At 46.4% G+C, this 25,562-nt stretch overlaps 1 protein-coding gene across 4 annotated transcripts in view; it reads right to left on the minus strand.

Moving 5' to 3' along the window:
• LOC133460119 (ribonuclease inhibitor-like) overlaps nt 1–21,302 on the minus strand; it is an 84,855-nt gene extending 63,553 nt beyond the window's left edge. For all 4 annotated transcript variants that reach the window (XM_061740658.1, XM_061740657.1, XM_061740660.1 and 1 more), the window contains exon 1: nt 21,156–21,302. In XM_061740658.1, coding sequence (XP_061596642.1) covers nt 21,156–21,222 — 67 coding nt within the window. In that variant the 5' untranslated portion in view covers nt 21,223–21,302. The remainder of the gene's footprint in view (nt 1–21,155) is intronic.
• Between the last annotated feature and the right edge of the window lie 4,260 nt (nt 21,303–25,562).

The following is a 25,562-nucleotide window of genomic DNA, read 5'->3' on the forward strand; positions in this document are numbered from 1 at the left end:
TCAATGCAAAGATTATTGTCAGCAATTTGTGTGGTTTTTTTTACATCAACATGTGCGTCTCCTTCCTGCGACGACGCGCATTACTTTTCTCATTCAAAAGCGTTAACGTGGCAACACTCGACGCCAAAAAGTGCGCCCCCTTCATCTGATTGGTCCATATTTGATAGTTCTCCAAAAGTCACCAAATTTTGCACCAAGCCAGGCCTGGGGATAAATTTGATATTTCATGGTTTGCATGAATGGGCGTTGCCTAATGGCTCAACAGCGCCCCCTAGAATACTTTTTTCTGCTATAACTTTTGAATGGTTTGACATAGAGAGTCGTGGGTGGTGTCATCGGACTCGGTATTGAGTCCTTGACCATAATTGGTGCAAATTAGCCCCTCCCCTTCTTCTGATTGGTTGTCCCGATTTTCTGCTATAACTTTGGAATGGTTTACATAGAGAGTCATGGGTGGTGTCATAAGATTCTTTAAGGAGTCCTTGACCTTCATTGGCCTGAATTAGCCCCGCCCCTTCTTCTGATTGGTTGTCCCTTTTTTCTGCTATAACTTTTTAATGGTTTGACATAGGAAGTCGTGGGTGGTGTCATGGGACTCTGTAATGAGTCCTTAAGCTTCGTTAGCCTTAATTAGCCCCGCCCCTTCTTCTGATTGGTTGTCCCGATTTTCTGCTATAACTTTGGAATAGTTTGACATAGAGAGTCGTGGGTGGTGTCATAAAATTCTGTATGGAGTCCTTGACCTTCATTGGCCTGAATTAGCCCCGCCCCTTCTTCTGATTGGTTGTCCCTATTTCCTGCTATAACTTTTGAATGTTTTGACATAGAGAGTAGTGGGTGGTGTCATCAGATTCTGTATGGAGTCCTTGACCTTCATTGGCCTGAACTAGCCCCGCCCCTTCTTCTGATTGGTTGTCCCTTTTTTCTGCTATAACTTTTGAATGGTTTGACATAGGAAGTCGTGGGTGCTGTCATTTCTGATATGCTTATGGGGGGCGGTGGACGTGAGTGCGAGGGCCCGTTCATCGCTGCTTGCAGCTTTAATTATTCTTATTATTTTTCTGACGAAAGGAGGGCCTTTTTGCCCCCCTAAACGTGCCCAAAAAGTCACCAAATTTTGCACCCAAGCCAGGCCTGGCGAAAAATTTGATATTTAATGGTTTGCATTAATGGGCGTGGCAAAATGGCTCAACAGCGCCCCCTTGAAAACTTTGTGCCTCAAGCCCCACGATACGGTTTGACGTACATGCACGAAAATCGGTACACACCTGTATCATGACGTAACTTAAAGAAAAGTTTCTTGGCGTCATGCCCGAAACCAAACAGGATGTCGGCCATTTTGAATTAGTCGTGTCATTTTGGCGAAATTTATGCCATTCCTTCGGCAGTTAATACGGCCCAAACCGTAACGAGCACCCAGGTGTGTTATACATCAAAATGTGCGTCTCCATCCTCCGACACCACGCATTACTTTTCTCTCTCAAAAGCGTTACCGTGGCGACGCTAGACGCCAAAAAGCGCGCCCACCCTTCATCTGATTGGTTCAGACAGAAAAAACTTTGCGCCTCAAGCCCCATAATACGGTTTGACGTACATGAACGAAAGTCGGTACACTTCTTTATCATGTAGCAACTTAAAGAAAAGTCTCTTGGCACCATGGTCGAAACCGAACAGGAAGTCGGCCATTTTGAACATTCTGAATGAATCACGTAATTTTGGAGCAATATATGCCATTCCTTTGAGAATTAATACGGCCCGAACCGTATCATGAACCCAGATGTGTTATACATCAAAATGTGCGTCTCTATCCTGCGACTACGCGCATTACTTTTCTCTTTCAAAAGTGTTACCGTGGCGACGCTAGACGCCAACAAGCGTGCCCCCCCTTCATCTGATTGGTCCATATTTGATAGTTCCCCAAAAGGCACCAAATTTGGCATGCAAGCAGGGCCTGGCGATAAATTTGATATTTCATGGTTTGCATTAATGGGCGTGGCAAAATGGCTGAACAGCGCCCCCCGGAAAACTTTGTGCCTCAAGCCCCACGATACGGTTTGACGTACATGCACGAAAATCGCTACACACGTGTAGCATGGCACAACTTAAAGAAAAGTCTCTAGGAGCCATGGCCGAAACCGAACAGGAAGTCGGCCATTTTGAATTAATTGTGTAATTTTGGCTAAATTTATGCCATTCCTTCGGCAATTAATACGGCCCGAACCGTAACGTGCATCCAGGAGTGTTATACATCAAAATGTGCGTCTCCGTCCTGCGACACCACGCATTACTTTTCTCTCTCAAAAGTGTTACCATGGCGACGCTAGACGCCAAAAGGCGCGCCCCCCCTTCATCTGATTGGTCCATATTTGATAGTCACCAAATTTTGCATGCAAGCCAGGCCTGGCGATACATTTGATATTTCATGGTTTGCATTAATGGGCGTGGCCTAACGGCTCAACAGCGCCCCCTAGAATACTTTTCTCTGCCATAACTTTTGAATGGTTTGACATAGGAAGTCGTGGGTGGTGTCATGGGACTCTGTAATGAGTTCTTAAGCTTCGTTGGCCTTAATTAGCCCCGCCCCTTCTTCTGATTGGTTGTCCCGATTTTCTGCTATAACTTTGGAATGGTTTGACATAGAGAGTCGTGGGTGGTGTCATCAGAGTCTTTATGGAGTCCTTGACCTTCATTTGGCCAGAATTAGCCCCGCCTCTTCTTCTGATTGGTTGTCCCTTTTTTCTGCTATAACTTTTGAATGGTTTGACATAGGAAGTCGTGGGTGGTGTCGTTTCTGATATGCTTATGGGGGGCGGTGGCCGTGAGTGCGAGGGCCCGTTCATTGCTGCTTGCAGCTTTAATTATGGGCATGCCAAGTAGTGGCATGACCATATTGCAATCGTCCAGAATGGCCCAAAGGGCAATGCTGCTAGCATGCTAAAGTCGCAAAAGTCCCACTGCGCACCAGCGGGTGTACAGCATGACCCCGCACTGATGTGGAAAAAAAAAATCCCCAAAAAGTAAAAAACGGCCGAAAAAATGAGGAAAAACATGAAAATGAAGGCGTAAATTAGTACCCAGAAAAGGTTTCCCTTTTCTTATTATTATTATGGGCATGCCAAGTAGTGGCATGACCATATTGCAATCGTCCAGAATGGCCCAAAGGGCAATGCTGCTAGCATGCTAAAGTCGCAAAAGTCCCACTGCGCACCAGCGGGTGTACAGCATGACCCCGCACTGATGTGGAAAAAAAAAATCCCCAAAAACTAAAACACGTCCGAAAAAATGAGGAAAAACATGAAAATGAAGGCGATATATTGGTATACAGAAAAGTTTCCCTTTTCTTATTATTCTTATTATTCCGCACTTTTTTTCGTCCGTTAATACGGCCCGAACCGCAACGTGCACCCATGCATGGCATACATCGTTGGATGCGTGTCCATCGTGATTCGATGGGTATTACTTTTCTCAGTAATAGGGGTTACCGTGGCAACGCTAGTTGCCAAAAAGCAAAAAAAAAGGCGAAAATTCCCGCGCTTATTGCTCGGCCGAACTTTATCGTAGAGACATCGTTCAAACTTTGAAACACTCGGCCCGATAGTCTTTAAAGGACCATACAACTACATCATTCTAGTTATTACGGTTTTTGCGATATTTAACTTTCAATTTAAAAAAAAAATCTCTTTTATTTTGGACGTTTGTTGCTAGGCAACGGTTTATCGTACAGACATCATTACAACATTGACAAACCCGGGACGCTTTGTACTGCAACATATTTTAGTCTCGTCAAGCTAGCTATTACAGTTTTTGAGATATTCCACGTTGCTCATTTTGACGCTAACGGAATTTTGGACGCTTGTTGCGCGGCAACGCGATAATGTAGAGACTTTGATTCAACGTTAAAATACTCAGCTTGATGTGGACTACAACATACTGAGGTCTCATTACGCTGTCGTTTACAGCTTTTGAGATATTGAAGCCAAATTGTCCCATTCTATCCTATGGGGCTTGTTACTATGGCAAAAAAAACCAATGCATTTGTATGGGGGACCATGTGAATAAACAATCTGTTAATGCTGTCCGAACCGGAACGTGCACCCATGCATGGCATACATCGTTGGATGCGTCTCCATCGTGCCTCGATGAGCATTACTTTTCTCAGTCAAAAGTGTTACCGTGGCAACGCTAGACGCCAAAAAGAAAAAAAAAAAGGCGAAAATTCAGACGCTTATTGCTCGGTCGAACTTTATCGTAGAGACATCGTTCAAACTTTCAAACACTCGGCCCGATTGGCACTAACGGACCCTACAAGCTCATTGTGCCAATTATTAAAATTTTTGCGATATTGACCTTTAATTTTTCTTTTTTATTTCCATTTGACTTTGGACGCTTGTTGCTAGGCAACAGATTATCGTAGAGACATCGTACAAATGTCCCCTGACTCGGCACGCTGTGGACTTCAACATACTCAAATCTCATGAAGCTGGTATTTAAGGAAATTTTATGTCAAAATCCAGGCCAAATGGCCCCATTCATTCGGATGGGGTTTTGTACCATGGTGAAAAAAAAAACCTATCCGTTAACGTAGCCTGAACCAGAACGTGCACTCATGCATGGCATACATCGTTACATGCGTCTCCATCTTGCCTCGATGGGCATTACTATTCTCAGTCAAAAGCGTTACCATGGCAATGCTAGATGCCAAAAAGCGCGCCCCATTAATAACTATTGGGAGCACAGGAATGAATGAAATACAAGCGTAAAAACACCTCAAGCTGACATAGAACCACCCCGAACACAACCACTACAGCCCCAAACCAAAGCAGCGAGAGGGGGCGAATGGGCGGTAGGGCATGCCCATATCAAAATTTCCAGAAATTTTCTAGTTATTAGTGCCACGGCTGCGCCACGTGGCACGCCTCCTCCATTGAGCTGCGCAAGCTCAATGGAGGAGGAGTGCCTCGTGCGCAGCACGAGGCACTCATACTATTGCTCAGGCTTATTAGTGCCACGGCTGCGCCACGTGGCACGCCTCCTCCATTGAGCTGCGCAAGCTCAATGGAGGAGGAGTGCCTCGTGCGCAGCACGAGGCACTCATACTATTGCTCAGGCTTATTTATTATTTATTATATATTCTTCCGTAAAAACTTTGTCCGGCTACTCCTCCTACAGCTTTGAGAAAACGCGAAAAGTAAAAACGTAGAAACGTGCGCCTTAATCGGGAATCGATGGGTATGACTTTTATTAGCGATTGGCGTGCACGTTTTTGCGCAACGTGCACAAACGTGCGCTTTTTGCCCCATCCGGAACGCATTGCGTGAACTTTGGGGCCTCACCACTCGCACACCGTTACTCGAAAAATTCTGAACCGATTTAGAAAGTTGTAGGCCCTGAATTTAACTACAGTCCTGTGGATTTTCAGAACGATGGCACGAATAGTTTTTGCACGAAGTGCAAAAACATTTCCAAATTTCCAAACTAATGGGGAGCTCATTTTCCCTATGTATTCCTATGGCGCCATTCAAAGCGGATGGGAAAATGTCGAGAAAAAAGACAAAATTCACCTTTTTTCTGAGTCACGTATCTTTCTCATACTTGCACGTAGAAACGTCATTCAAACTTCAAAACGGAGGAAAACTTCTCTTCTCTCTCCAAACCCGAAACAGTTTTTTCCTAAAATGTACACTTTTCAAGATATGAGCCCTCAAGCGAGGACTGGAAATCACTTTTTTTCAAATCTAGAGCACGGGAGTCAGTTTGCTAGAGTGTAGTTACACTGAAAAAAAAACATGATTTCTTATTTGTAACTCGAGGTCACGGCCAAACCGTAAAAGGTAGACAGATAATTTTTGGTCAGAATATAGACATAGGTGTTGTGATTTATAAAATGTGACTTTGACAGGCGTGGTGTGCACAAAATTTTAACGGGGGAGCCAACAGACACGCCAGTTCCTGTCTCTCTCTTCATTGACTCCCATGTTAAATGAAGTTTTCTTAAAAAAAATCTCATTTTTGTTTTCGAATTGCCGTTACTAACACATTTTAAGGAATATCTGTATGAAAATAACATTTAGATAATCTGGTAGGTTCTCTGTTTCTCAAAATGTTTTCGTTTTTCTGCTAAGAGCTACGGTTTGAGCGCAAAGTGGAGTGATTTCAGGTTTGTCACAACCAAAAATCCAGCTGAGTCATTCCCGCTCCCTCTGTATCAGGTTCTTGTTGCCCCTAGCAACCAGAGCTCAGCTGTTGACTGATTAGACTGACCCAGAACTGGTCACATGACTCACTCAGTACAGACTTCATAGTATAACCTGGAAAATGGAGAAATCTGAACCCTGACCTTTTAACCTTAGATGAACACACACACACACACACACACACACACACACACACACACACACACACACACACACACACGATAGGTGTTATTATGGGATGGCAGGTGTTTTTATAGGATGTTAGTGTTATTATGGGATGTCAGGTGTTTTTATAGGATGTTAGTGTTATTATGGGATGTCAGGTGTTTTTATAGGATGTTAGTGTTATTATGGGATGGCAGGTGTTTTTATAGGATGTTAGTGTTATTATGGGATGGCAGGTGTTTTTATAGGATGTTAGTGTTATTATGGGATGTTAGTGTTATTATGGGATGGTAGGTGTTTATTATGGGATGGTAGTGTTATTGGTGTTAGCGGTCCCGTTAGCGGTTCTGTTAGCGGTCCTGTTAGCGATCCCGTTAGCGGTCCCGTTAGCGGTCCAGTTAGCGATCCCGTTAGCGGTCCAGTTAGCGACCCTGTTAGCGGTCCCGTTAGCAATCCCGTTAGCGGTTGTTAGCGGTCCCGTTAGCGATCCGTTAGCGGCTTGGTTAGCGATCCCGTTAGCGGCTCGGTCAGCGGTCCCGTTAGCGGTTCAGTTAGCGATTCCGTTAGCGATCCCGTTAGCGGTCCCGTTAGCGGTCCCGTTAGCGGTCCAGTTAGCGATCCCGTTAGCGGTCCCGTTAGCGACCCCGTTAGCGGTTGTTAGCGATCCCGTTAGCGATCCCGTTAGCGGCTTGGTTAGCGATCCCGTTAGCGGCTCGGTTAGCGGTCCCGTTAGCGGTTCAGTTAGCGATTCCGTTAGCGATCCGTTAGCGGTCCCGTTAGCGGCCCCGTTAGCGATCCCGTTAGCGGTCCAGTTAGCGACCCCGTTAGCGGTCCCGTTAGCGGTTCTGTTAGCGGTCCTGTTAGCGATCCCGCTAGCGGTCCCGTTAGCGGTCCAGTTAGCGATCCCGTTAGCGGTCCAGTTAGCGACCCCGTTAGCGGTCCCGTTAGCAATCCCGTTAGCGGTCCCATTAGCGGTTGTTAGCGATCCCGTTAGCGATCCCGTTAGCGGCTTGGTTAGCGATCCCGTTAGCGGCTCGGTTAGCGGTCCCGTTAGCGGTTCAGTTAGCGATTCCGTTAGCGATCCCGTTAGCGGTACCGTTAGCGGTCCAGTTAGCGATCCCGTTAGCGGTCCAGTTAGCGACCCCGTTAGCGGTCCCGTTAGCAATCCCATTAGCGGTCCCGTTAGCGGTTCCGCTAGCGGTTGTTAGCGATCCCGTTAGCGGTTCTGTTAGCGGTTCTGTTAGCGGTCCCGTTAGCGGTTCTGTTAGCGGTTGTTAGCGGTCCCGTTAGCGATCCCGTTAGCGATCCCGTTAGCGATCCCGTTAGCGGTCCCGTTAGCGGTCCCGTTAGCGGTCCCGTTAGCGGTTCCGTTAGCGATCCCATTAGCGGTCCCGTTAGCGGTTCCGTTAGCGGTTGTTAGCGGCTCGGTTAGCGATCCCGTTAGCGGCTCGGTTAGCGGTCCCGTTAGCGGTCCCGTTAGCGATCCCGTTAGCGATCCCGTTAGCGGTTCAGTTAGCGGTTCTATATTTTCTGTAATAACTTTTGAATGGTTTGACATAGAGAGTCATGGGCGGTGTCATTGGAATCTGTATCGAGTCCTTGACCTTCATGGGTGCAAATAAGCCCCGCGATCATCCGGCAGTAGTCCGTGGCACTTCAAAATTTCCCGGGAATTTTGTCTAGTTATTAGTGCCACGGCTGCGCCACGTGGCACGCCTCCTCCATTGAGCTGCGCAAGCTCAATGGAGGAGGAGTGCCTCGTGCGCAGCACGAGGCACTCATACTATTGCTCAGGCTTATTTATTATTTATTATATATTCTTCCGTAAAAACTTTGTCCGGCTACTCCTCCTACAGCTTTGAGAAAACGCGAAAAGTAAAAACGTAGAAACGTGCGCCTTAATCGGGAATCGATGGGTATGACTTTTATTAGCGATTGGCGTGCACGTTTTTGCGCAACGTTCACAAACGTGCGCTTTTTGCCCCATCCGGAACGCATTGCGTGAACTTTGGGGCCTCACCACTCGCACACCGTTACTCGAAAAATTATGAACCGATTTAGAAAGTTGTAGGCCCTGAATTTAACTACAGTCCTGTGGATTTTCAGAACGATGGCACGAATAGTTTTTGCACGAAGTGCAAAAACATTTCCAAATTTCCAAACTAATGGGGAGCTCATTTTCCCTATGTATTCCTATGGCGCCATTCAAAGCGGATGGGAAAATGTCGAGAAAAAAGACAAAATTCACCTTTTTTCTGAGTCACGTATCTTTCTCATACTTGCACGTAGAAACGTCATTCAAACTTCAAAACGGAGGAAAACTTCTCTTCTCTCTCCAAACCCGAAACAGTTTTTTCCTAAAATGTACACTTTTCAAGATATGAGCCCTCAAGCGAGGACTGGAAATCACTTTTTTTCAAATCTAGAGCACGGGAGTCAGTTTGCTAGAGTGTAGTTACACTGAAAAAAAAACATGATTTCTTATTTGTAACTCGAGGTCACGGCCAAACCGTAAAAGGTAGACAGATAATTTTTGGTCAGAATATAGACATAGGTGTTGTGATTTATAAAATGTGACTTTGACAGGCGTGGTGTGCACAAAATTTTAACGGGGGAGCCAACAGACACGCCAGTTCCTGTCTCTCTCTTCATTGACTCCCATGTTAAATGAAGTTTTCTTAAAAAAAATCTCATTTTTGTTTTCGAATTGCCGTTACTAACACATTTTAAGGAATATCTGTATGAAAATAACATTTAGATAATCTGGTAGGTTCTCTGTTTCTCAAAATGTTTTCGTTTTTCTGCTAAGAGCTACGGTTTGAGCGCAAAGTGGAGTGATTTCAGGTTTGTCACAACCAAAAATCCAGCTGAGTCATTCCCGCTCCCTCTGTATCAGGTTCTTGTTGCCCCTAGCAACCAGAGCTCAGCTGTTGACTGATTAGACTGACCCAGAACTGGTCACATGACTCACTCAGTACAGACTTCATAGTATAACCTGGAAAATGGAGAAATCTGAACCCTGACCTTTTAACCTTAGATGAACACACACACACACACACACACACACACACACACACACACACACACACACACACACACACACACACACACACACACGATAGGTGTTATTATGGGATGTCAGGTGTTTTTATAGGATGTTAGTGTTATTATGGGATGTCAGGTGTTTTTATAGGATGTTAGTGTTATTATGGGATGACAGGTGTTTTTATAGGATGTTAGTGTTATTATGGGATGGCAGGTGTTTTTATAGGATGTTAGTGTTATTATGGGATGGCAGGTGTTTTTATAGGATGTTAGTGTTATTATGGGATGTTAGTGTTATTATGGGATGGTAGGTGTTTATTATGGGATGGTAGTGTTATTGGTGTTAGCGGTCCCGTTAGCGGTTCTGTTAGCGGTCCTGTTAGCGATCCCGTTAGCGGTCCCGTTAGCGGTCCAGTTAGCGATCCCGTTAGCGGTCCAGTTAGCGATCCCGTTAGCGGCTTGGTTAGCGATCCCGTTAGCGGCTCGGTTAGCGGTCCCGTTAGCGGTTCAGTTAGCGATTCCGTTAGCGATCCCGTTAGCGGTCCCGTTAGCGGTCCCGTTAGCGGTCCAGTTAGCGATCCCGTTAGCGGTCCAGTTAGCGACCCCGTTAGCGGTCCCGTTAGCGGTTCCGCTAGCGGTTGTTAGCGATCCCGTTAGCGGTCCCGTTAGCGGTTCAGTTAGCGATTCCGTTAGCGATCCCGTTAGCGGTCCCGTTAGCGGTCCAGTTAGCGATCCCGTTAGCGGTCCAGTTAGCGACCCCGTTAGCGGTTCCGCTAGCGGTTCCGCTAGCGGTTGTTAGCGATCCCGTTAGCGGTCCCGTTAGCGGTTCTGTTAGCGGTTCTGTTAGCGGTCCTGTTAGCGGTTCCGTTAGCGGTTGTTAGCGGTCCCGTTAGCGATCCCATTAGCGGCTCGGTTAGCAATCCCGTTAGCGGCTCGGTTAGCGGTCCCGTTAGCGGTTCAGTTAGTGATTCCGTTAGCGATCCCGTTAGCGGTACCGTTAGCAGTCCAGTTAGCGATCCCGTTAGCGGTCCAGTTAGCGACCCCGTTAGCGGTCCCGTTAGCAATCCCATTAGCGGTCCCGTTAGCGGTTCCGCTAGCGGTTGTTAGCGATCCCGTTAGCGGTTCTGTTAGCGGTTCTGTTAGCGGTCCCGTTAGCGGTTCTGTTAGCGGTTGTTAGCGGTCCCGTTAGCGATCCCATTAGCGGCTCGGTTAGCGGTCCCGTTAGCGATCCCGTTAGCGATCCCGTTAGCGATCCCGTTAGCGGTCCCGTTAGCGGTTCCGTTAGCGGTCCCGTTAGCGGTCCCGTTAGCGGTTCCGTTAGCGGTTGTTAGCGGCTCGGTTAGCGATCCCGTTAGCGGCTCGGTTAGCGGTCCCGTTAGCGGTCCCGTTAGCGATCCCGTTAGCGATCCCGTTAGCGGTTCAGTTAGCGGTTCTATATTTTCTGTAATAACTTTTGAATGGTTTGACATAGAGAGTCATGGGTGGTGTCATTGGAATCTGTATCGAGTCCTTGACCTTCATGGGTGCAAATAAGCCCCGCGATCATCCGGCAGTAGTCCGTGGCACTTCAAAATTTCCCGGGAATTTTGTCTAGTTTATTCCATATTCTTCCGTAAAAACTTTGTCCGGTAACTAGTCCCGCAGCTTTGAGAAAACGCGAAAAGTAAAAACGTAGAAACGTGCGCCTTAATCGGGAATCGATGGGTATGACTTTTATAAGCAATTGGCGTGCACGTTTTTGCGCAACGTGCACAAACGTGCGCTTTTTGCCCCATCCGGAACGCATTGCGTGAACTTTGGGGCCTCACCACTCGCACACCGTTACTCGAAAAATTCCGAACCGATTTAGAAAGTTGTAGGCCCTGAATTTAACTACAGTCCTGTGGATTTTCAGAACGATGGCACGAATAGTTTTTGCACGAAGTGCAAAAACATTTCCAAATTTCCAAACTAATGGGGAAGATTTTCCCATGCATTTCAATGGCGCCATTCAAAGCGGATGGGAAAATGTTGAGAAAAAAAAGACAAAATTCACCTTTTTTCCGAGTCACGTATCTTTCTCATACTTGCACGTAGAAACGTCATTCAAACTTCAAAACGGAGGAAAACTTCTCTTCTCTCTCCAAACCCGAAACTGTTTTTTCCTAAAATGTACACTTTTCAAGATATGAGCCCTCAAGCGAGGACTGGAAATCACTTTTTTTCAAATCTAGAGCACGGGAGTCAGTTTGCTAGAGTGTAGTTACACTGAAAAAAAAACATGATTTCTTATTTGTAACTCGAGGTCACGGCCAAACCGTAAAAGGTAGACAGATAATTTTTGGTCAGAATATAGACATAGGTTTTGTGATTCATAAAATGTGACTTTGACAGGCGTGGTGTGCACAAAATTTTAACGGGGGAGCCAACAGACACGCCAGTTCCTGTCTCTCTCTTCATTGACTCCCATGTTAAATGAAGTTTTCTTAAAAAAAATCTCATTTTTGTTTTCGAATTGCCGTTACTAACACATTTTAAGGAATATCTGTATGAAAATAACATTTAGATAATCTGGTAGGTTCTCCGTTTCTCAAAATGTTTTCGTTTTTCTGCTAAGAGCTACGGTTTGAGCGCAAAGTGGAGTGATTTCAGGTTTGTCACAACCAAAAATCCAGCTGAGTCATTCCCGCTCCCTCTGTATCAGGTTCTTGTTGCCCCTAGCAACCAGAGCTCAGCTGTACTGATTAGACTGACCCAGAACTGGTCACATGACTCACTCAGTACAGAATTCATAGTATAACCTGGAAAATGGAGAAATCTGAACCCTGACCTTTTAACCTTAGATGAACACACACACACACACACACACACACACACACACACACACACACACACACACACACACACACACACACACGATAGGTGTTATTATGGGATGGCAGGTGTTTTTATAGGATATTAGTGTTATTATGGGATGTCAGGTGTTTTTATAGGATGTTAGTCCTATTATGGGATGTCAGGTGTTTTTATAGGATGTTAGTGTTATTATGGGATGTCAGGTGTTTTTATATGATGTTAGTGTTATTATGGGATGGCAGGTGTTTTTATAGGATGTTAGTGTTATTATGGGATGTCAGGTGTTTTTATAGGATGTTAGTGTTATTATGGGATGTTAGTGTTATTATGGGATGGTAGGTGTTTATTATGGGATGGTAGTGTTATTGGTGTTAGCGGTCCCATTAGCGGTTCTGTTAGCGGTCCTGTTAGCGATCCCGTTAGCGGTCCCGTTAGCGGTCCAGTTAGCAATCCCGTTAGCGGTCCAGTTAGCGACCCCGTTAGCGGTCCCGTTAGCAATCCCGTTAGCGGTCCCGTTAGCGGTTGTTAGCGATCCTGTTAGCGATCCCGTTAGCGGCTCAGTTAGCGATCCCGTTAGCGGTTCGGTTAGCGGTCCCGTTAGCGGTTCAGTTAGCGATTCCGTTAGCGATCCCGTTAGCGGTCCCGTTAGCGATCCCGTTAGCGGTCCAGTTAGCGACCCCGTTAGCGGTCCCGTTAGCAATCCCATTAGCGGTCCCGTTAGCGGTCCCGTTAGCGACCCCATTAGCGGCTCGGTTAGCGGTCCCATTAGCGATCCCGTTAGCGATCCCGTTAGCGATCCCGTTAGCGGTCCCGTTAGCGGTCCCATTAGCGGTCTCGTTAGCGGTTCCGTTAGCGGTTGTTAGCGGCTCGGTTAGCGATTCCGTTAGCGGCTCGGTTAGCGATCCCGTTAGCGATCCTGTTAGCGGTCCCGTTAGCGGTTCCGTTAGCGATCCCATTAGCGGTCCCATTAGCGGTCCCGTTAGCGGTTCCGTTAGCGGTTGTTAGCGGCTCGGTTAGCGATTCCGTTAGCGGCTCGGTTAGCAGTCCCGTTAGCGGTCCCGTTAGCGATCCCTTTAGCGATCCCGTTAGCGGTCCCGTTAGCGGTCCAGTTAGCGATCCCGTTAGCGGTCCAGTTAGCGACCCCGTTAGCGGTCCCGTTAGCAATCCCGTTAGCGGTCCCGTTAGCGGTTGTTAGCGATCCCGTTAGCGATCCCGTTAGCGGCTCAGTTAGCGATCCCGTTAGCGGTTCGGTTAGCGGTCCCGTTAGCGGTTCAGTTAGCGATTCCGTTAGCGATCCCGTTAGCGGTCCCGTTAGCGATCCCGTTAGCGGTCCAGTTAGCGACCCCGTTAGCGGTCCCGTTAGCAATCCCATTAGCGGTCCCGTTAGCGGTTCCGCTAGCGGTTGTTAGCGGTTCTGTTAGCGGTCCCGTTAGCGGTTCCGTTAGCGGTTGTTAGCGGTCCCGTTAGCGACCCCATTAGCGGCTCGGTTAGCGGTCCCATTAGCGATCCCGTTAGCGATCCCGTTAGCGGTCCCGTTAGCGGTCCCATTAGCGGTCTCGTTAGCGGTTCCGTTAGCGGTTGTTAGCGGCTCGGTTAGCGATTCCGTTAGCGGCTCGGTTAGCGATCCCGTTAGCGATCCTGTTAGCGGTCCCGTTAGCGGTTCCGTTAGCGATCCCATTAGCGGTCCCATTAGCGGTCCCGTTAGCGGTTCCGTTAGCGGTTGTTAGCGGCTCGGTTAGCGATTCCGTTAGCGGCTCGGTTAGCAGTCCCGTTAGCGATCCCGTTACCGATCCCTTTAGCGATCCCGTTAGCGGTTCAGTTAGCGATACTGTTAGAGGTTCCGTTAGCGGTTCTGTTAGCTATCCCGTTAGCGGTCCCGTTAGCGGTCTTGTTAGCGGTTCTATTAGCCTATTACATATTTTCTGTAATAACTTTTGAATGGTTTGACATAGAGAGTCATGGGTGGTGTCAAATGACTAAGTATCGAGTCCTTGACCTTCATGGGTGCAAATAAGCCCCGCGATCATCCGGCAGTAGTCCGTGGCACTTCAAAATTTCCCGGGAATTTTGTCTAGTTATTATTCTTATTCCGCACTTTTTTTCGTCCGTTAATACGGCCCGAACCGCAACGTGCACCCATGCATGGCATACATCGTTGGATGCGTCTCCATCGTGATTCGATGGGCATTACTTTTCTCCGTAATAGGGGTTACCGTGGCAACGCTAGTTGCCAAAAAGCAAAAAAAAAGGCGAAAATTCCCACGCTTATTGCTCGGCCGAACTTTATCGTAGAGACATCGTTCAAACTTTCAAACACTCGGCCCGATAGTCACTAAAGGACCATAAAACTTCATCATGCTACTTATTACGGTTTTTGCGATATTTAACTTTCAATTTAAAAAAAAAATCTATTTTATTTTGGACGCTTGTTGCTAGGCAACGGTTTATCGTACAGACATCATTACAACATTGACAAACCCGGGACGCTTTGTACTGCAACATATTTTAGTCTCGTCATGCTTGCTATTACGGTTTTTGAGATATTCCACATTGTTCATTTTGATGCTAACGGAACTTCGGATGCTTGTTGCGCGGCAACGCGGTATCGCAGAGACTTTGTTCCAACGTTAAAAGACTCAGCTTGATGTGGACTACAACATACTGAGGTCTCATTACGCTCTCGTTTACAGCTTTTGAGATATTAAAGCCAAATTGTCCCATTCTATCCTATGGGGCTTGTTACCATGGCAACAAAAACCTATGCATTTGTATGGGAGAGCATGTGAATAAACAATCTGTTAATACTGCTCGGACCGCAATGTGCACCCATGCATGGCATATATCGTTGGATGCGTCTCCATCGTGCCTCGATGGGCATTACTTTTTTCAGTCAAAAGTGCTACCGTGGCAACGCTAGATGCCAAAAAGCCAAAAAAAAGGCGAAAATTCAGACGCTTATTGCTCGGCCGGACTTTATCGTAGAGACATAGTTCAAACTTTCAAACACTCGGCCCGATTGGCACTAACGGAGCCTAGAACCTCATTATGCCATTTTTTTAAGTTTTTGTGATATTGACCTTTCATTTTTTTTTTAATTTCCGTTTGACTTTGGACGCTTGTTGCTAGGCAACAGATTATCGTAGAGACATCATACAAATGTTCCCTGACTCGGCACGCTGTGACCTTCAACGTATTAAAATTTCATGAAGCTGTGATTTAAGGAAAGTTTAATGTAAAATCCATGCCAAATGGCCCCATTCATTCGGATGGGTTTTTTTAAACCACGGTGGAAAAAAAACCTATCCGTTAACGTAGCCTGAACCGGAACGTGCACCCATGCATGGCATACATCGTTGGATGCGTCTCCATCGTGCCTCGATGGGCATTGCTTTTCTCAGTCAAAAGCGTTACCGTGGGGACGCTAGACGGCAAAAAGCGCGCCCCATTAATAGCTATTGGGAGCACAGGAATGAATGAAATACAACCGTAAACACCTCAAACTGACATAAAACCGCCCCGAACACAAACACTGCAGCCCCAAACCAGAGCAGCGAGAGGGCTCGAATGGGCGGTAGGGCATGCCCATATCAAAATTTCCAGAAATTTTCTAGTTCTTTTTCTTTTTCTTTTTCTTCTGACGAAAGGAGGGCCTTTTTGCCCCCCTAAACGTGCCCAAAAAGTCACCAAATTTTGCATGCAAGTCAGGCCTGGCGAAAAATTTGATATTTAATGGTTTACATTAATGGGCGTGGCAAAATGGCTCAACAGCGCCCCCCGGAAAACTTTGTGACTCAAGCCCCACAACACGGTTTGACGTACATGCACGAAAATCTCTACACACCTGTATCAGTACACAACTTAAAGAAAAGTCTCTTGGCGACATGGCCGAAACCGAACAAGAAGTCAGCCATTTTGAATTAATCGTGTAACTTTGGCGCAATTTATGCCATTCCTTCGGCAGTTAATACGGCCCGAACCGTAACGTTCCCCCAAGTGTGTTATACATCAAAATGTGCGTCTCCATCCTGCGACAACACGCATTACTTTTCTCTTTCAAAATCGTTACCGTGGCGATGCTAGACGCCAAAAAGCACGCCCACCCTTCATCTGGTTGGTTCAGACCGAAAAAACTTTGCGCCTCAAGCCCCAGAATACGGTGTGACGTACATGAACGAAAATCGGTACACACCTGTATCATGTCGCTGCTTAAAGAAAAGTCTCTTGGCGCCATGGCCGAAACCGAACAGGAAGTCGGCCATTTTAAACATTCTTAATTAATCGCGTAATTTTGGAGCAATATATGCCATTCCTTCGAGAATTAATACGGCCCGAACCGTATCGTGAACCCAGATGTGTTATACATCAAAATGTGCGTCTCCATCCTGCGACTACGCGCATTACTTTTCTCTTTCAAAAGTGTTACCGTGGCGACGCTAGACGCCAACAAGCGCGCCACCCTTCATCTGATTGGTCCATATTTGATAGTTCTCCAAAAGTCACCAATTTTTGCATGCAAGGCAGGCCTGGCGATACATTTGATATTTCATGGTTTGCATTAATGGGCGTGGCAAAATGGCTCAACAGCGCCCCCCGGAAAACTTTGTGCCTCAAGCCCCATAATACGGTTTGACGTACATGCACAAAAATCGGTACACACCTGTATCATGTCGCAACTTAAAGAAAAGTCTCTTGGAGCCATGGCCGAAACCGAACAGGAAGTCAGCCATTTTGAAATAATTGTGTAAATTTGGCGCAATTTATGCCATTCCTTCGGCAATTAATACGGCCCGAACCGTAACGTGCACCCAGGTGTGTTATACATCAAAATGTGCGTCTCCATCTTTCGACTAGGCGCATTACTTTTCTCTTTCAAAAGTGTTACCGTGGCGACGCTAGACGCCAACAAGCGCGCCACCCTTCATCTGATTGGTCCATATTTGATAGTTCTCCAAAAGTCACCAATTTTTGCATGCAAGGCAGGCCTGGCGATACATTTGATATTTCATGGTTTGCATTAATGGGCGTGGCAAAATGGCTCAACAGCGCCCCCCGGAAAACTTTGTGCCTCAAGCCCCATAATACGGTTTGACGTACATGCACAAAAATCGGTACACACCTGTATCATGTCGCAACTTAAAGAAAAGGCTCTTGGAGCCATGGCCGAAACCGAACAGGAAGTCAGCCATTTTGAAATAATTGTGTAAATTTGGCGCAATTTATGCCATTCCTTCGGCAATTAATACGGCCCGAACCGTAACGTGCACCCAGGTGTGTTATACATCAAAATGTGCGTCTCCATCTTTCGACTAGGCGCATTACTTTTCTCTTTCAAAAGTGTTACCGTGGCGACGCTAGACGCCAACAAGCGCGCCACCCTTCATCTGATTGGTCCATATTTGATAGTTCTCCAAAAGTCACCAATTTTTGCATGCAAGGCAGGCCTGGCGATACATTTGATATTTCATGGTTTGCATTAATGGGCGTGGCAAAATGGCTCAACAGCGCCCCCCGGAAAACTTTGTGCCTCAAGCCCCATAATACGGTTTGACGTACATGCACAAAAATCGGTACACACCTGTATCATGTCGCAACTTAAAGAAAAGTCTCTTGGAGCCATGGCCGAAACCGAACAGGAAGTCAGCCATTTTGAAATAATTGTGTAAATTTGGCGCAATTTATGCCATTCCTTCGGCAATTAATACGGCCCGAACCGTAACGTGCACCCAGGTGTGTTATACATCAAAATGTGCGTCTCCATCTTTCGACTAGGCGCATTACTTTTCTCATTCAAAAGTGTTACCGTGACGAGGCTAGATGCCAAAAAGCGCGCCTCCCCTTCATCTGATTGGTCCATATTTGATAGTTCTCCAAAAGTCACCAAATTTTGCATGCAAGCCAGACTTGGCGATAAATTTGATATTTCATGGTTTGCATTAATGGGAGTGGCCTAACGGCTCAACAGCGCCCCCTAGAATACTTTTCTCTGCCATAACTTTTGAATGGTTTGACATAGGAAGTCGTGGGTGGTGTCATGGGACTCTGTAATGAGTCCTTAAGCTTCGTTGGCCTTAATTAGCCCCGCCCCTTCTTCTGATTGGTTGTCCCGATTTTCTGCTATAACTTTGGAAGGGTTTGACATAGAGAGTCGTGGGTGGTGTCATGGGACTCGGTAATGAGTCCTTAAGCTTCTTTGACCTTAATTAGCCCCGCCCCTTCTTCTGATTGGTTGTCCCGATTTTCTGCTATAACTTTTGAATGGTTTAACATAGAGAGTCGTGGGTGGTGTCATCAGATTCTGTATGGAGTCCTTGACCTTCATTGGCCTGAATTATCCCCGCCCCTTCTTCTGATTGGTTGTCCCTTTTTTCTGCTATAACTTTTCAATGGTTTGACATAGGAAGTCGTGGGTGGTGTCATTTCTAATATACTTATGGGGGGCGGTGGCCGTGAGTGCGAGGGCCCGTTCATCGCTGCTTGCAGCTTTAATTGTAATTGTTTTTCTTGACAGTTATAGTTATTAGGGCCCGAGCACCTTCAGTGCGAAGGCCCTATTGTATCTGTAGGAATTTTTTTTCTTTTTCTTTTTCTTTTTCTTCTGACGAAAGGACGGCCTTTTTGCCCCCCTAAACGTGCCCAAAAAGTCACCAAATTTTGCATGCAAGTCAGGCCTGGTGAAAAATTTTATATTTAACGGTTTGCATTAATGGGCGTGGCAAAATGGCTCAACAGCGCCCCCCGGAAAACTTTGTGGCTCAAGCCCCACAATACGGTTTGACGTACATGCACGAAAATCGCTACACACCTGTATCAGTACACAACTTAAAGAAAAGTCTCTTGGCGACATGGCCGAAACCGAACAGGAAGTCAGCCATTTTGAATTAATCGTGTCACTTTGGCGCAATTTATGCCATTTCTTCGGCAGTTAATACGGCCTGAACCGTAACGTGCCCCCAAGTGTGTTGTACATCAAAATGTGCGTCTCCATCCTCCGACACCACGCATTACTTTTCTCTTTCAAAAGCGTTACCGTGGCGACGCTAGATGCCAAAAAGCGCGCCCACCCTTCATCTGATTGGTTCAGACCGAAAAAAATTTGCGCCTCAAGCCCCAGAATACGGTTTGACGTACATGAACGAAAATCGGTACACACCTGTATCATGTCGCAACTAAAAGAAAAGTCTCTTGGCGCCATGGCCGAAACCGAACAGGAAGTCGGCCATTTTAAACATTCTGAATTAATCGTGTCATTTTGGCGCAATTTATGCCATTCCTTCGAGAATTAATACGGCCCGAACCGTAACGTGCACCCAGGTGTGTTATACATCAAAATATGCGTCTTCATCTTGCGACTACGCGCATTACTTTTCTCTTTCAAAAGTGTTAACGTGGCGACGCTAGACGCCAAAAAGCGCGCCACCCTTCATCTGATTGGTCCATATTTGATAGTTCCCCAAAAGTCACCAAAATTTGCATGCGAGGCAGGCCTGGTGAAAAATGTGATATTTAATGGTTTACATTAATGGGCATGGCCTAACGGCTCAACAGTGCCCCCCGGAAAACTTTGTGCCTCAAGCCCCACAATACGGTTTGACGTACATGCATGAAAATCGGTACACACCTGCATCATGTCGCAACTTAAAGAAAAGTCTTTTGGCGCCATGGCCGAAACCAAACAGGAAGTCGGCCATTTTTAATTTATTGTGTAATTTTGGCGCAATTTATGCTATTCCTTTGGCAATTAATACGGCCCGAACCGTAACGTGCACCCAAGGTGTTTTATACCTCAAAATGTGCGTCTTCATCTTGCGACTACGCGCATTACTTTTCTCTTTCAAAAGTGTTACCGTGGCGACGCTAGACGTGAAAAAGCGTGCCTCCCATTCATCTGATTGGTCCATATTTGATAGTTCTCCAAAAGTCACCAAATTTTACATGCAAGCCAGGCCTGGCGATAAATTTGATATTTAATGGTTTGCATTAATGGGCGTGGCCTAACGGCTCAACAGCGCCCCCTAGAATACTTTTCTCTGCCATAACTTTTGAATGGTTTGACATAGAGAGTTGTGGGTGGTGTCATGGGGCTCGGAATAGAGTCCTTGACCATAATTGGTGAAAATTAGCCCCGCCCCTTCTTCTGATTGGTTGTCCCTATTTCCTGCTTTAACTTTTGAATGGTTTGACATAGAGAGTTTTGGGTTGTGTCATTTCTGATATGCTTATGGGGGGCGGTGTCCGTGAGTGCGAGGGCCCGTTCATCGCTGCTTGCAGCTTTAATTATTATTATTATTACTTTATATTTCCCATCCCATCCCATTTTTGTCCAATTTGGACTTGCCAATAAATAAATAAGCGATGAGCAGGATTCGTATTTTTCCTGTAAAGGTATAATGACATATGATGATAATTTTTTCCGACCAAACTGAAACAAATCTACATTCAAACCTCGTTACAAACAAGCTCCATGTTGACGTCTTCACCGCCACCTTGTGGTTAAAACTAAACACTACATCAGTAAAACAACATGAAGGACTTCTGATCAAAACACTGATAAAAATACTTAAATACATAAAAAGGTACATTTTAGTATTATTTTTGTTAGTACTATGTTTTTTTTTGTAATTTGTATTGTTGATTTTTATGCCCATGTTTTTGCTAAATTGTTTAAAATAACCAACCAACATCGTCGTATATGTAGGTTATTTTGGACTTTGATTCAGGTCCAGAGAAGCTTCTTCCTCCTGCTGTCGACGGTTGAAGAATCCCGTCACTAAAGTTTCAACTTACTTGCACCGTAGACACATTTATGGATTTAACTGATGTTTACCCGTATTTTATATTCAAACTGACAATTGTTGGATATTAGACGTTTTTATATGTTAGTCCTTTAAAAAATATTATAGTTAACTGCTTACTCACCGTCATTAGAGAAAACCGAGGAGCACAAAAACAGACCATAGAGCATAAAACTGATGATTCTGTTCATGTTCTTAATCTCTCTGCTTCAGTTGGACGATTCATTCTGGACAAAAGTATTTCTGATTATTGCCTGCTTGATCACTAAGTTCCCACTCCTGACGGACGGATTTTGTCTCTATCGTTATCATTGTGGACTTTGAGCGGTGGGTGTGTCCGTTGCCATGGCGACTCATCAGATTGAGCCTCACCTGAGATGTGCTGTTGCCGCCGTAAGAGACTCCAGAGGTAATTATACTAGGGGAGGGTCATGATCAGCCGGACAGTTAACTAGTGTTCTAATTGATTGGCGTCGGTCACTTCAGTTCACGCATCTGAAAAACCGAGAGATCAGTTGGACTGTCAGTTGAGGTTTGAAGAAAGTCCATTATCTGATCACAGTGGATCATGACAACCTGTGGGACCTTCTGGGCAGCCAAGTCGGTTAGTAATAATGTCAGTTCAGCATTAATTTATAATAAAGTTGGCCGGTTGTCATGTCTTTGTTTGTTTCAGGTGCAACCCAGAGATCCCAGAGCACCAGCACAGATGCCACGTAACCTAACCCTAACCCTAGGCCGACCTCTCCAGAGGAGGAGACCTTGAGCTGGGGCCTCATGTACAAAACGTGCGGTGCACAAAAAGCATGCGTACGCCACTTTCTACGCTCACGGTCGGATATACAAAAATGGATTTGAACGTAGAAAGTTGCGGTCTTTCACGCACACACCAAGGCTGGCGTACGCACTTTTCTGAGGTTTTGTCCGTTGGCGACGCCCACTGGTGATGCAGTGAAGTCCAGAATATGACGAAACGTGACATCATCAATAAGTTCACGACCCAAATCACCAGATAAGTTACACACAAGTGGAACTGCTACAATCTCACAATCAACCACAGAAACATATGAAGGTGGGAACCTGTCAATCACAACGATGGAACCTGTCAAGCAAAACGGCACCCTTGGTTCTGTTAGGGGACGCTGCTGATGCAGGATCAGGAGGCAGCGAGTCTTCAGGGACCACACTGCTGGTCCAGGATCTGGATCTTCAGGAACCACACTGCTGGTCCAGGATCTGGATCTTCAGGAACCACACTTCTGGTCCAGGATCTGGATCATCAGGGACCACACTGCTGGTCCAGGATCTGGACCTTCAGGGACCACACTGCTGGTCCAGGATCTGGATCTTCAGGAACCACACTTCTGGTCCAGGATCTGGATCATCAGGGACCACACTGCTGGTCCAGGATCTGGACCTTCAGGGACCAGACTGCTGGTCCAGGATCTGGATCTTCAGGGACCACACTGCTGGTCCAGGATCTGGACCTTCAGGGACCACACTGCTGGTCCAGGATCTGGATACTAAGGAGTGATTTTTTTCTTCCAATGTCTCTTTCTAATCTCTTGGACCCGCAGGGTTCAGGTCATGTGTTCCATAAGTTTTATATTTTCTATCATTGATATGAATAGCTTCAGTGTCAACATTCTGTTATGGCCTTTTTGACTGATGCCACAAAAATCTCCAAGAGGTAAACATCATCCACAGTCGGCTCATCTTGGAAAAGTCTGAGGTATGACAGGGTGAAGGAGCAACTTGGGATTTTGACGTTTGTTACATCATCCCACAAAGGCAGAGTGAGTGGGCAAGACCAGAATATGTGTCCATGGTCTGCAGAGGCTTCCCCACATTCTCCACAGCAGGGTCGGGGTCAGGGGGGCATGAAGAACCTGGACCTCTATTCAGGGTCAGGGTTAGGGGGCCATGAAGAACCTGGACCTCTGTTCAGGGTCAGGGTTAAGGGGCCATGCAGAACCTGGATCTCTGTTCAGGGTCAGGGTTAGGGGGCCATGCAGAAATTGGATCTCTGTTCAGGGTTAGGGGGGCATGCAGAAACTGGATCTCTGTTCAGGGTCAGGGTCAGGGGGCCATGCAGAACCTGGATCTCTGTTCAGGGTTAGGGTTAGGGGGCCATGCAGAACCTGGATCTCTGTTCAGGGTCAGGGTCAGGGGGCCATGCAGAACCTGGATCTCTGTTCAGGATCAGGGTTAGGGGGCCATGCAGAACCTGGATCTCTGTTCAGGGTCAGGGTCAGGGGGCCATGCAGAACCTGGATCTCTGTTCAGGGCCAGGGTTAGGGGGCCATGCAGAACCTGGATCTCTGTTCAGGGTCAGGTTTAGGGGGCCATGCAGAACCTGGAACTCTGTTCAGGGTTAGGGGGCCATGCAGAACCTGGAACTCTGTTCAGGGTTAGGGGGCCATGCAGAACCTGGAACTCTGTTCAGGGTCAGGGTTAGGGGGGCCATGCAGAACCTGGATCTCTGTTCAGGGTTAGGGGGCCATGCAGAACCTGGATCTCTGTTCAGGGTTAGGGTTAGGGGGCCATGCAGAACCTGGATCTCTGTTCAGGTTCAGGGGGCCATGCAGAACCTGGACATCTGTTCAGGGTCAGGGTTAGGGGGGCATGCATAACCTGGATCTCTGTTCAGGGTTAGGGGGCCATGCAGAACCTGGATCTCTGTTCAGGGTTAGGGGGCCATGCAGAACCTGGACCTCTGTTCAGGGTCAGGGTTAGGGGGCCATGCAGAACCTGGATCTCTGTTCAGGGTTAGGGGGCCATGCAGAACCTGGATCTCTGTTCAGGGTCAGGGTTAGGGGCCATGCAGAACCAGGATCTCTGTTCAGGGTCAGGGTTAGGGGGGCATGCAGAACCTGGATCTCTGTTCAGGGTTAGGGGGCCATGCAGAACCTGCATCTCTGTTCAGGGTCAGGGTCAGGGGGTCATGCAGAACCTGGATCTCTGTTCAGGGTCAGGGTTAGGGGGCCATGCAGAACCTGGATCTCTGTTCAGGGACAGGGGGCCATGCAGAACCTGGATCTCTGTTCAGGGTCAGGGGGCCATGCAGAACCTGGATCTCTGTTCAGGGTCAGGGGGCATGCAGAACCTGGATCTCTGTTCAGGGTTAGGGTTAGGGGGTCATGCAGAACCTGGATCTCTGTTCAGGGTCAGGGTTAGGGGGCCATGCAGAACCTGGATCTCTGTTCAGGGTTAGGGTTAAGGGGCCATGCAGAACCTGGACCTCTGTTCAGGGTCAGGGTTAGGGGGTCATGCAGAACCTGGATTTCTGTTCAGGGTTAGGGTTAGGGGGCCATGCAGAACCTGGATCTCTGTTCAGGGTCAGGGTTAGGGGGGCCATGCAGAACCTGGATCTCTGTTCAGGAGTTATGAAGAATCAGATGAGTGTCTTCCAGCAGAACTCCCTCCAGGTGCTGGAGTTGGTGGATCAAAACCCCCCAAACCTTTGTCCACCTGTCCTCAGTTATAACAATGTCCAGTTATTTTTCCCACTTGTGCTTCATATAAATAGTTGAATGGGTTTTAAATGTTATCAAACTGTGATATAGTTTACCATTAAGGCTTTTGAGACTTAATGACTTGTAAGCGCTGATGAAAATAGCTGGCAAGTATCAAAACAAATCTTGTAAGATTATACTTTTTACATACATTACTGAATGACATTAGGTGTGATTTTTCATACATTGTACAGCAGTAAGGCCATATAATGTCCACTGGCTGAATCTGCATCATGTGCGGCAGGAAGGACATTGCGATCTGGCCGTCTAAGAACTTTAACTTGTTCCTGAATCTGCATCATGTGAGGGAGGAAGGATGTCGGGATCTGGCCGTCTAAGAACTTTAACTTGTTCCTGAATCTGCATCATGTGAGGCAGGAAGGACGTCGGGATCTGGTCGTCTAAGAACTTTAACTTGTTCCTGAATCTGCATCATGTGAGGCAGGAAGGACGTCGGGATCTGGCCGTCTAAGAACTTTAACTTGTTCCTGAATCTGCATCATGTGAGGCAGGAAGGACGTCGGGATCTGGCCGTCTAAGAACTTTAACTTGTTCCTGAATCTGCATCATGTGAGGCAGGAAGGACGTCGGGATCTGGTCGTCTAAGAACTTTAACTTGTGAACTTGTGAAAACCCTAACTTTTGAATCTCTGACTTCCAGGTTTTAAATGCCAGGTTGACCCACTTAGTATTTGTCAAAGGTTGCCTCATACTGATGCACCTTTCACTTTTTTTTAATTGTATATATATTAATAAGAGCCACATTTGTTTATTTACTGTTTGCTACTATTTAAATCTGGGTACAGTGAGCAAAATAAATGGACTCAAATTCCATGTCTGGCAGGTTCAAACATGGGCACTAAGGCACATACACATTTATATATATATGTTTATTTATATATATATATATATATATATATATATATATATATATATATATATATATATATATATATATATATATATATATATATATATATATATATATATATAAATAAATTAAGATATCAAGTGTT

The sequence above is a fragment of the Cololabis saira genome, chromosome 14, assembly GCF_033807715.1.
Source record: "Cololabis saira isolate AMF1-May2022 chromosome 14, fColSai1.1, whole genome shotgun sequence".
NCBI lineage: Eukaryota > Metazoa > Chordata > Actinopteri > Beloniformes > Belonidae > Cololabis > Cololabis saira.